The following is a 12,706-nucleotide window of genomic DNA, read 5'->3' as shown; positions in this document are numbered from 1 at the left end:
GTTCAACCCTACAAATGCCGTTTTCCTTCAGCACAGAGCCTGAGCTAGAAACCCAGTGGAACTTGGCTTTCCCAATGCTGAGTCAGGTGGCCCCTCACTTCATTTCTGGGACTGGGAGTTCTGGAAGAGCAGTGCAAAGACATCCAAGTGAGCTCTGGAAGAAGCCAGTCCACATACACCAGGGCTCCAAAGGCCTGTTATCACTGATTTGTACTCCAAGTCCTAAAAGGGTGCATTAGACAGGATGCAGTGCCAGACCTGCACTGGCTCCGTTGGTACATACAAGGCCCTTTCAGAACCTGGAGCAGTGGGAAAGTACGCTGCAAAGACAGTCAAATAGCTGAGGGGCCAGCTGGCAGTCTTGCAGCATTGGCACTGAACCAGAGTTAATAAGACCTGCTGGACCTGAACAGAGTTTTTGAAATTGGGTTTCTCTTTATCATGATCTCCAGGGTGTCCTGGAATACCCATGGAGAATATTTTCCCTCTTGTTATCTGGAGTATCCCAGCCGCACTTGTCCCAGATAACACAGAGAGATTCTGTTTCCCTATATATTCATGAGATTTCCTTTGACTTTTCTCCTGTGGAAGCAGGAGCAGGCTGTTAAGAAGGAAAATCAATATAATTTTAAATTCTGCACTTAGACAGGAACTTCAGACTGAGCAGAGAAAAGACTGAAGTTGAGATCTGTACTTTTGCCCTAGTGCAGAGTATGTTTGTGTTTTGGAAACAGGGAGTTCTCCCCAGGAATGTTGGGCTAACAATTGCTTTATGTTAATTTTGATTCTTCCTGTGATCAAGAGGAGAAAAATAGAAGTTGTTGTCTTGGAATTCCATATATTTAGACTATTTCAATAAGGTTGATTTACCCGTGTAGTTATTTTTCAAAAGATAAAAATATACAACTACATAAAAATGATCAGTGAAAAGGAAAAAAAATCATGTTCTATGCTAACATTTGAAATAAAATCTGATGCTAACAGGAAATTAGGAGGACAGAAACATCAAAATATTTTTGAATGCATTTGTTTAAAAGCTATATATCATTCCTCGTTCATTAAGTCAAAGAACAAACAAAACTAGTACTGACCACAGAACCCGCTTGGGAGAGGTTAAATACATATCTAAACTCAAGATCTCAGCAGCCCAAAGACCTCTGTGCAATGTACGGAGAGCCTGTGGGGTCTTTTGAAAATGAACAAAAATACAGAGAAAAAAATAGATAAAGGTTGTTTCCTGTTGTGTTACATACAGAAAGGCTGGCTGACTGCAGAGCGGTCTGCATAGAGCATCATCACTGCTGGAGAGGAGGAAACATAGCAAGTGAAAAATAGCAAAGGAGGTCATTGAGGTGGCTGTCTCCGAAGTCCAAAAAGTGGAAATTTCAGGAAAGATTCAGTCTGGAGATTCCAGCTTAGCAGATCAGACAGTGCTCACTGTACTAAATTCCCACGTGCAGCCCCTTTGCCTTTTCAGCACTGTATTGCTCACTCTGAAAGACATAAGCATTCTGCAAGGCAGAGTATGACGCAGAGGTCACACAGGACCTGGATCACTGGGTCACCATAAAATGTCTTGTGTTTTTCACAGTATGGCCTTCACATACCTGCTTGTACTTCTTATTTCTGATGGCACTATAACAAGCTATTCAAAACCAAACCAAAACAAACCCTGTGTCATTCTCTGAGGAAATATGTGCATATCCACTAGCAGAGTGAAGAAAACCCAAGTAGTTTGTAAAGGTTGTATAGGAAATAAACTTGCAGAGCTGCATTAAGAAGCCTTCTTAACAACTCTACAGAGCTTCTCACAGCAAATACCTTGAGGTCAATTTCTCAAAGTATTAGCCAAACTCTGCTCTGACCTAATAATTTAAGGAACTTGACATCAAAGGGAGAGCAGGGCTCACACTGTGCATCTTTTTGGTAAGTATGAGAAAACTTTCACAGTGAAAGATTGGAATGAGCTTCATGTGGAAACTGGAAATCCCCTCACTGAAATTTTTAAGTGCAGGTAAGAGAAATATGCACCAGAGTGATCTATATTTACTACAGCCTTGGACGTGGAGGATGCTCTAGGTGATCTTTTTAGCTACAAACCTACGGGATTTGCAAAAGTTTGTAATTAATTGTGCCAACCAAGGAAGAACATAACAATACAGAATCGAAGTCTCAGACTCTACCATGGCCTAGCACACCTAAGAGAGAGCACATATTTTAAAACTAATAAATCATCTAAGCATCATTGCTGGTCTGGAACATTTCTTCATATTAAAAGGTTTCTCAAAATTGAAGTTTTCGGGGTAGTTAAATACCCAGTTTAGACAAGGCAATATTCTGAGTCTGGGATTGAATTACTGGGCAAAAAACAGAGCCTTTGTCCTGCTCTTCTCATAGAGAACAGCCAGCACCCCAGGCCAGGGTACTTCTGTGCAATGCTACCCATCTTCAAGCTTTGAAGATTTTAATCTGAATTAATTTGAGCAACCTGATTTAGTGGGAAGTGTCCCTGCCCATGGTAGGAGGGTTGGAACTGGATGATCTTTAAGGTCCCTTCCAACCCAAACCATTCTGTGATTCTGCGATTCCATGAATTTTTCACATCGATGGCAGTCATCACAATTGTGTGTATTGGGCTTACATGATAGGTTTCTGGTAGCAAGGGGGGCTGCAGGGGTGGCCTCTGTGAGTAGAGCCCAGGAGCTGCCCCATATTAGAAAAGAGCCAACTCCATCCAGCTCCAACAGGGCCCCGCCACTGGCCAAAGTGAATGATGCTGCTGCATCTCTGGAGAGGATATTGAAGAAAGGAAAAAAACTGCTGCACAACAGCAGCTGGGAGAGAGGAGCAAGGAAACGCAGAGAGAACCAGCCCTGCAGCCAGCCACCAGGGTCAGAGCAGGAGGGCAGGAGGTGCTCCAGGCACAGAGCAGAAGTTCCTCGGCAGCCTGTGGAGAGGCCCCTGGTGGAGCAGGCTGTCGCCCTGCAGCCCATGGGTCCCACATGGAGCAGATCTCCACGCTGCAGCCCGTGGAGAGGAGCGCATGCAGGAGCAGGGGAGCTGGTGGGAGCTGCTGCCCATGGGGGAACCATGCTGGAGCAGTTTGCTCCTGAATGATGCACCCTGTGGTACAGAGCCATACTTGGAGCAGTTCTTGAAGACCAGCTGCCTGTGGGAAACCCATGCAGGATCAGTTTGGGAAGGATGGCATCCTGTGGAAGGGACCCCATGTTGGAGCAGGGGCAGAGAGTGACCGTGAAGGAGTACTGGAGACAAAGCGTTAGGACTGACCACAGCCCCATTCCCCATTCTCTTGGACTACCTGGGGGGAGGAGATAGAATAGGGTAGAAGGGCGGGGGGGGGGGGGGGGGGGGGAGCTGGGAAGGTGTTTTTAGTTTGTGTTGAGTTCTCACTGCTCTGTTCTGTTAGCAGTTAGCAATCAATGTACATTAATCTCCCTTATGCTGAGTCTGTTTTGCCCATTTGAGTTCAGCTGCCCATCAGTATGAAAACACCATATTATGCTAGAGGCCTCTGCTCCTCTTCCAGTCTTTCTTGTGGCATTTTATATGACTATTTAGCAGTTCACTGAGTCAGAAAGTCAGTTTCTGTTCTGATAAATTTTAATAACAGGTGTCCAGGTCTCCCAGTTGATAATAGTCAACCATTCTCCCCTTGCAACTCTTCTTTTCTTACAAACTCTGCAAATAGACCGCCTGCAATTAAATGGAGCTGCGGTCCTGACAAACAGTGAAGTCAGTAGAAGGCGACCTGAGACTGGATCAAAACAGCAGCAAGATAAAAATTCCTACAGTGGCTTTCATGGGCTAAATCAAATCAAAATTGTTAAAAAGAAATGCTAGGCACAACTTGGATCTGTGAATTCTTTCAAAGGGCTTATCTTTTTAAATCCACTCAACTTTGGTGTAGTATCTCAACACCAAATAACTTCCTATGTGCTTGTAATTCACACCCTTCGCTGCCAGCTCTCTCCTGATTCTGTGCTGCAAAAATCACAGGCCTCTCGAAATGGCCTCCTGGGGAAACAGGGTTTCCCTGTGTTGGGGGAACAGGCTTCAGGGTGACCACTACAGCTTCTCCCCTTGTTCCCTCTATTACCTGCAGGAACAGAATCACTACTGGCGCCTTCTCAGACAGACTACTGACAGCAGCAGCAGTTGGGATGGAGGTTTCACATGGTTTGACAACACAGCTAAGCTGACCGATTAGCTGGCTACTGCCAGAACAGCCTGTCTGCTCTCCTCACCCTGTCCCCAGCCATGCATTCCTGGCATTCCTCTGATCCCGTGGAGGGGTGGTTCAGGTAGCTAATTTCACAGAAAATTAATCCTACTAAAAACAACAAAAAAGACAGTTTTCTGGTAGTCTAACTCCTCATTGGCTCAGCATTCATTAGATGAATGCTAGCGCTAGCTCAGCCAGGAGCAGAACCTTTCCTTTCAGCTACAAGTAACTTTATCTGCTTAGTTATATTAAACTGTATCCTTATTTCATCCACCAGCCCCATCAAACCAGACATGCAGGAGCAAGGAGAGGCCTCTACCAGCCCCGTCTTGACACGTGGATTATCACTGCATCTATCTGAACGGATGCAGCATGTAGGACTGCATAACATGGCCCCAATCACTGGAGTAAAGAAGCAACCATTTCTGTGGTCACCAGGCTTTTGTCACCCCCAGTGTTCCAAAGAGCAGCGGAGAATGGTCTCTCCATCCTCCTTTTGCTTGTTTTCTGCACCCCACTTCTCTGCCTTTAGTACTGAACAGTCCCACACCTCTTCTTGGTCAAGCTTTGAAAATGACAAATACCAGCTATTTGGAGGATGCCTCTGCCTGTCCCCAAACTGAGTCTTCTTTCCTGTTCAGTCACCTGGTTGCCAGCACATGTAGGGGGCATTGTCAGCAGCACTGAATGAAAGAACACCAGCAGTTAAATGGGAACTTCACTGCTCTGCCACTGGGACTTCTTGGTGCTGTTTGAAAATGCTCGCCCAGGAGCAGCTCCACACTGAGGACTCACTATGACTGAGGTAAGACTCATGTGGTCATGGAGCTGCCCACCAAGCAGAGCTGAATGGTAGGAACTTGAGGACAACAAGGATTCTGTACACAAAGAGGAGTAAGTTGCCAGTGCTTTGACCAAGGAAATCCCTGTAGAACTGAATTTAAAATTCAGATCCAGCAACTGTTCTGTCTCCACAGACCCTTCAGAGGCAGTCTGGTGTGCTGCTCTGTGCTTGAGATAGCTGTGTTCTGCTATATTGCCATGAAAAGGGATTAGTGCTACATGGAGAATGAAATAACAGAGAAAGGCAGAGGAATCTTAGATTAAGACAATAATTTTCTGTTACTGAAACGTGTCAAAATCCTCCTATGCATCATTAGGTAAGACTGAACCAAACCTAGGTTGCTATCAAAAACTGTCATACTCAGTGTATTTCTCAGACACACAGCTCCTAGTTGGAAAGTGTCCACTGCTGTGGACAAACTGCTGCACACCGAGACTCCTCTGCCACTGATGGTAAGTCTTTTCTCTGTATAATTACATGGTGTAGGGATCCTGGAGCTTCACCACTTTCAGTGACTCTAGCTCCCTAATGGCAAAGAGGAGGCTTCAGAAATGGATATGCATTCTCCTCTTCCGCCTTCTCACACACACACAAGAAAAGCTGCTGTTATGAATGGCATTCAACATTGCTTTGAGTCTAATACACAGAGGACAGCTAAGCAAATGGCAGCAGAGCTAGCCCTGACCTTCCTCCCTAGACCTGGCAACAGGCAGAAGAACCAAATGAAATGGTGCACATCCCTGTGATCTACAGTCCCCTGCATCGTTCAACATCTGACACTGCATCAGAACAACTTGTTCACTAAGCACAGTCAGATACAGTTAAGTTGGATGTATTTCAACATATAGCTGCAGCGAGTCAGAACACCTCAGAAAAACTGGCTGCGTGCGCAGGGATCTGGGATGCCTGTGGAAAGGAAGCCCAGGCAGGTGTCTCCATTGGCCCTGGGAGAGCTGACATTTAAGAATATAGGAAAGAATTCTAAGGACTACTGTGGAGTTTCTGAGCCATTAAAGCAGCTGCTACTGCCCTCTTGAGAAGCTGACATCCCAATAAATACGCCGGGAAAGAGGGGAGCAGAATGTTATAGCTCCCCAAGCCCTTTAAGCCAGCACTGCTGCTGAAAAGCGCAGCCTCCCTCTTCCCCAGCTGCTCTTGCTCACATCTGCACCAGCCTCCCTTGTACCAGCACTAACATTTGTGAGGTGATGCGGATGTGATCCAGAACGGGACTACCCCGGCGAAACAAGGCGGCTCGTTCTGTCCCACCGGGCCGGTGCCAAGCAGGGGCAGCGGGGGAGGCGCGCTGGGGGCAGGCGGGATCGCTGCTGACACCACGGGGGGGGGGGGGAAGGGGCTCGAAGTGCTCCGCCATGTTCTGCGGGAAGACAGCCAGCAGATTTCCCCCCCCCCCCCCCCCCATCCTCCTCCTCCTCCTCCTCCTCCTCCTCCTCCTGCTGCTTCCCCTCCCCGGCCGGAGGCGGCCCCGGGGCGGAAGGGACGGGGCTTCCCCGCCGGAAGCGTCGTGAAGGGCCATGGCGGCGCTGGTGCGGGCCGTGGTGAGTGGCAATGGCGGTGGGCGGCGGGCGGCGGCGGCGGCCGGGGCTGGCCCCCCCCACTCCACCCCCGCCGCCCTCCTTCCCGCCCCGCCCCTCCCTGAGGCATGGCGGCGCTGGGAGGGGGCTGAGCGGCCCCTGCGGCCCCGCTGCCCCGCGCGGCTCTGCCGCGGTCCGACCTTACCGGAGCGGGGCTGGTGCCTGCCTGCCTGCCGGCGGGGCTCGCCGCGGTGGCCGCGGGGTTGGTGCGCCCGGCGGCTCGCTGCTGCTCGCCTCGCAGCGCTCAAACCCGGGGCGAGGAGGGGGCCGGCTCGGGATGGGGAGGCTTCCTCTGGGTTTGTGCTTCCACAGGACCTGTGCAGGGCTTTCGCGTTCTGGGCTTGGGCTTTATATTTGAGGATTTATTTTTATTTTTTTTTTCTCCGGTAGCTTTCCTGTTTCTTTGGACACGGTGTCTGTGCCCAGGGGGATGAGGGTTCCCATTTCTGGAGATTCCTGTCTCACTTTGGAGGTGTTATAAAGGTTCCAATTTCCGTGTCAGGTGGAGGAGATTGGGTTCCTGTGAATGAGAGCGGATTACTAATCACTCAGCTCCTTTGTTTCTCATCCACGTGTGTATTTTTAGTCTATTGGCTTTTGAAGTCTCTGCAGCAGGTTACCAGATTTCAGCTTTGAGTTTGGAGGTTGGTGCCAGGATCTGATTCCCTGCCCCAATGCAGATATGGGCATAGCCAACACTGCTAGCTGGAGACCAATGCTGGAGGAAAATGGAAAGCCCTTAATCAGAGAGCTTGTGAAATTAATCCACCTAATTTTTAGAACTGATGTCTCAGGGTGTGGTTTTGCAGGCATGGTGAGCCCTGCCCTTTCATCTGTCCAGCTGAAAGCAGCTGAGAGCAAACGTGCCTGAGAGGAACTGGAATGCAGTGAGCATGAGCTCATGCCTTCCTTCTGCCATTGCTGTGCTCTGTCCTTACTCACATCTCTGTGCTGTTGCCTACCTCTTTGTGCCCCAGTGTTTTTCTTGACCCCTATGCTCTGAACGCCAAAGCAGCAGCAGAACTGGCAGAATATAAAGTTAGTTTTCTGCCGTAATGAGTTGAAGAGGCAATCACTAGCAAAAGTGGAGGGGGAAGCCAGGCGGAAGGGGAGCTGAGCGCTAGAGGAGCAGTGAGTCACCGGGGGTTCAGCTGTCTGAGGACCTGTACCCCAGGGTGCTACTGGCAATGCCAGGCTGCGTGCACAGAGGGGGCAGGACTCATCTCCCAGGCCTCCCTAACCCTGGCTCTTCTCCCGGCTGCTTCTGGCATTCACATGGCAAAGTAAGTTGGTTCAGTTCTTCAGCCTAGCCAGAAGAATTTCTCTTTGGATGAGAGAAGATTTAGTTGGCTGCAATTTTTGTGGTCTGAAGAGCCTCATTTTGTGATTATGGGAGAAGCACTGGAGCATTAGTAAGGATGGGAGGATGCAGCTGGGAGGCTGGGGAGTTCTAACAGCAAGCAACATGCTTCAGCTCAAGCTTTATAGTATCGTAGCATTGCTGATCCATGGTGTTTCCTAGTATCTGCTTTTGCGTTAGGATTTAATAGTTTACTAATCAAATGAAAATAAGTCTTCATACTTTCAACACCTCTTCCTTGTATTGAAAATGGGAAAGGACAGTTTTGTTTTCCTCTGATCTTCAAGCCTCCTTAGGTGCTCGTGGTGTATGTTATAGTCCTGATTATTGTTTGACTATTTCAGTTAATAGTGCTGTTATGATACAACTGTCTTTTACCTAAGAGATCCTGATGAATGTTTGTGTGCTACCTAAGGTTTTTCTAAAGGTTGCCAGGAGGATTTAGATGACCGTGGGTATTTTTTTTCATCTGAATCCTGACAAGACAGCTAGCTGCAGGAGGTGCTTATGCTGCCTGCAGACTATTGCTGAGAAATTTTGTTTGATTTATGCTTGGTACGTTTTTTTTCAGCCTTTTTGTAAATAAAGAGTACTACTTGTAATTTAAATGGAAGGTGATGTTCTTCAGTGATATTAGCTTAGGAAAGATCCCTTAACTCTATGTTTCCCCCTTTCTGTTGCTCTGCCACTTCCTGCTTTTGCTTTTTTTCAAATCTCTTCTTATCACATCTTTAAGTTTATCACCTCTCTGTGTATGCTTGTCTTGTGATGTCGTATGTCTCTGTCCAGTTTTGTTACAGGAGTGCTTTTCAACAGTTATAAACCCCAAAAGAGGTTTATAACTGGTTTAATGTTATAAGAGGTTTAAGCTTATTTAAGCTTAAAGATCTATTGCAATCAAAGTATGTTTTCTTATTACCAAGAATAAGCCTCAAAAGATCTGTTAGACACAATGGAGTCTTTTACTCGTTCTTTATCAATTAAAAAAAAGGTGAATTTTCTTTCTGGCTTTTAGTGTTAGTTAAACTGTTTGTATCAGAGCACTGGATTGCTTCAAGAATTGTTTTCTGTTACTCAGCTGAAATGTCTTTTTGAATAGAAACATATCAGCTTCATATCGGTCCTTGCTGGGTACTTAGGCTACAGAGAAAAAGCAGAAACTAAGTGATCTTCCATAGCTAAAGTAGAAGAGGAAAGGTGTAGTACTAAATAGTAAAGTTAGTGAGTACTAATCACATTTGCAAAGGAAACACATTTTTTCCCTCGCAGTTTGTAGAAACCCAAATCAATTCCCTCAATGGCTCAAGAGTGCGATGCCGGGGCAGCCTGAGGAAGCAGTGCGCTGCACCTGGCAAACAGCAAAATCTCTGCAGGGAAGGGGGAACAGGGACTGGTTCTCTGTTTCTCCTAGCTTTTGGGCAATCTGCTGCTCTCATGGTTGCCTTTCACTGGCACCACTCAGCCAAGATTGGCCGTGTCCCCCCCACCTTGGTATTCGTGTATATTGTTAAGATTTCCCTGCTGTGTCTTTCCTCAAAGCTAAATAGTCCCAACTCTCTCAGCTTTTCCTCACATGTTGGGTGCTTAAATCCATTAATCATCTTTTGGGCCTGTTAAAAAAAAAAAAATAAAAAAGCTATCTTTAATAGAGAAAAGTCTGTTCTTTCTAATAATATATATCTTGTTTCCCGTATTAATGTAGAGCATTAAAAATAATTATATTTGCTGAAATTTATTGGGACAACATACACTTTTGAAATACTAGAATTATTAATAATGCTTCAGTAAGACAAAGATGCGTAAAAGCTGAGTACTGGTTGAGGGCTTTTTAAAGATCTCACTCAGTCAACTCAATATGTAAGTATCTGAATTTATTCTACTAGATATAAAAACTGTGGTGTAGTTTTATGATGTAGACAGCCCACCACTTCCTTTGACTAATCTGTTTCTCTTATCAAACTCAGGTTGCATTACTTTACTGTAAGGCAAGATTTTTTTTTTGTAATCAGAATTTAGATTTCTGTCAAATGCAAGTTTGGAGCTTAATCCGAGGGTTGTTGTATAAATGAGTAAATCTGTGGAAGCAGGATGACAGTTAAACTGTTTTTGTATTAGGATCCTCTTCTTCATTGCTACTCTTTCTGTTCCAGAGCTGCCGGACTGGAGTAACTCAATGGATAGCAGTATGCAGTGGATTATTACAGACAGCCGTGGTCCAAGGCCAGTGTAGAAGGATGCTCCATGGTATTTTCCAGGTAGGATGTCGCAGTATATTAAAGTGTGTAAACACTGGGATGAGTTTGAATCTGGAATAGTTTTTCAGTAAAGAGGCTTCCAGAAGCGGTGTCTTCACTTCGCTGTGTATTGCTGAAATATCGAGGCAACTTAAAAGCTTTCTGCTGCTGAAGGAGTGAGCTCCCACTCTTTATCACACAGTTGTCTTTCTGTATTCAGAATACAGAAATCCTAATGTAGGTGTCATTTTTCCAAAGCAGCTATTTACAAACAAGTCACATTTGCAGATAATTGCCAGCATTTTATTTTATAGAACATTTTTCTGCAGTACAGTAGCCTTGGACTTTCTAGTATTGATGGTATGTTTACCTAGCACAGCACAACATTGAGGAATATTATTTCAGTGTGAAAGCACTGCTTTGCAATGTTACTTCCAGTTTTATACAAGCATACCTAGTATCAGATTGTGTCTATAGTAAATCAACAAGAGGATCGCTTAATAGCAGCCAATTATAGAGGTTAAAATGCATATATGGGAATGCAATACAAAATACAAATGGGAATAGACGCAGGTTATCTGAGCAGAAATAGGGTATGTCTCTGGGTGTTTCCTTCATGCATGCAAGGTAACCAGAGGAGATTAATCCTCTTTTCTCTTTTCCTGTATATTACAGCTGGTAGAGCCAGGACTTACAGAATTAGAAATTTCTAAGCTCTTTGGCTTTGATGTCTATCCTCAGATAAGACATTCCAGTCCTGGAAAAATCACTTTTGCTTTTGTGATATTAATAAAGCACCGGTCCACATAAAGTAGCATATAGCGTTGAGAGTAGTGAGGGAAATTAGCAGTTGTGAAGTTGACTGATAAAGTTAGACTTGACTCTGAGCCACATGTTAGGATTTAGAGGCTTCTGGGAATGGCTACACTGAACAAAACAGCATATTTGCTTTGTCTGAATTTATTCATAAATAGTTTGCTACTAACTTGGGCAAGCTGTGGAGATATGATAGATATGCTTTCCAGTGCAACGCTTCTTACTTAGAGATTCCACTCACTCCTGCATGATACGTTTTGTTATTATGCAGTAGCTGTGTAATGCAAATCATGTGCCATGTAGAGGTTACAGTGACAGCTATTACCCTGTAATTTGTTTTGCTCAAGTCTTGGCCATAAAGGCAGCTCAATGGACTATAAAGGTGTAGATAAAAATGCCATAAGCTCTGTTTCTCTGCAAGGCCAGGAAAAATAATTATTCTTTATTAAGAGGCAAAAAGTGTAGTTAAAAATAGTTTGTGAGCAAAATCAAAGCAGGTTAGCTGTGGTTTTTGAGAGTGGAGCGTTCTGCCGGTCCATTCCATTAGTACGTTTTCAGAAAACTAGTAAATCTGTAAAGTGGAGCATTAAGCATGGGCAGCCATTTTATTTGTAGCAGTTATGATATAAATTTGTGCTTTTTGTTCTTCAGGATTATACCAAATTGGCTTGGAAGCGAAGTGAGGATAATTGGTGTAAAGTTAAGTATTTACTAGTCAATGGTCTCTTCAATTTTTCTTTTTCTTTTTTTGTTCTGTCATTTTTACTAGAGACAGGAGACTGGCCAGTTCCAACTGTCTAAAGCCTGTGGTGGATTTATTCAAGCCAATGGAACCATTAAACAGCTAAATAGAACATTTTACAATACGAATAAGGTTAGAAGAATTTTATGTTTTTATTGTCAGAGGGCACATTGTGTTGTACAGATACAGGTAATGAAATGCTTTTGAAAGCACGTAGGAGATGATTCATCTTTTACATGAAATATTTTAGTATAGCATTAACAATGGATCCAATAATTTGAAAAAAAAATGCTCTGTTGCTTTCCAGAAAATGAACTGCTAGTATAGGAGAGTCAAGTCACGGTTGCTTTTTTGGGAAATGAGCCCAATGAGGAAAGAAGCAAAGTTGAGTAGTTATTGGGATGGGGGTCAGTGGCAGATGTTCCCTTCTTACCTTCAAAGAAGGAAGAACAGAAGTTGGCCATACATATTAGAAGTGACAAGATGTTTCCAGATTCCTTATCTTGGGGATAGTGTGTAACAAACAGTTTTGCTATCTGCTTAACACTGACATTTGTCATGTAGTCTACTAATAATGACTAATTATTGTCATACTTTCTCCTGTTCTTCTGTACTGTTTTGTTAATTTGTGGTGTCCACATCTCTTACATTTATTGTCTTTTGTCTTAGAATAGAAGTTTTCCAGAGCATGAATTATTAGTTTAGCACTTAATCTAAGAGAGTCAGTGTTTCTCATTTAATAAATGTTCTGATCCTGCTCTTGCTATTTCAGTATGAAGAGAATGGCAAAATGGAATATAAGTAAGAAAAATGAGAGGACAGAGGGAAGAGGAAAGTTGACAGGGAACACCAATTTTTTTTGTATTTTA

The 12,706-nt window shown here is 44.6% G+C and overlaps 1 protein-coding gene across 4 annotated transcripts in view; it reads left to right on the top strand.

The window, feature by feature from the left end:
* The first annotated feature begins 6,562 nt into the window (after positions 1–6,562).
* The window catches only part of LOC118248869 (ubiquinol-cytochrome-c reductase complex assembly factor 1), a 55,743-nt gene continuing 49,599 nt past the window's right edge, over positions 6,563–12,706 (top strand). The window contains exons 1-3 of one of the 4 annotated variants that reach the window (XM_035548283.2): positions 6,563–6,649; positions 10,196–10,300; positions 11,865–11,969. In XM_035548283.2, the coding sequence (XP_035404176.1) occupies positions 6,626–6,649; positions 10,196–10,300; positions 11,865–11,969 (234 nt within the window). In that variant the 5' untranslated portion in view covers positions 6,563–6,625. Of the gene's footprint in view, positions 6,650–6,753; positions 7,969–10,195; positions 10,301–11,864; positions 11,970–12,706 lie in introns of those variants that run through there. The other 3 variants (XM_035548281.2, XM_035548285.2, XM_035548284.2) reach the window with 3 other exon arrangements.

The sequence above is a fragment of the Cygnus atratus genome, chromosome 16 (assembly GCF_013377495.2).
Source record: "Cygnus atratus isolate AKBS03 ecotype Queensland, Australia chromosome 16, CAtr_DNAZoo_HiC_assembly, whole genome shotgun sequence".
NCBI lineage: Eukaryota > Metazoa > Chordata > Aves > Anseriformes > Anatidae > Cygnus > Cygnus atratus.
The sequence above is the reverse complement of the archived record's forward strand: the minus strand, read 5'-3'. Positions and strand labels throughout refer to the sequence as shown.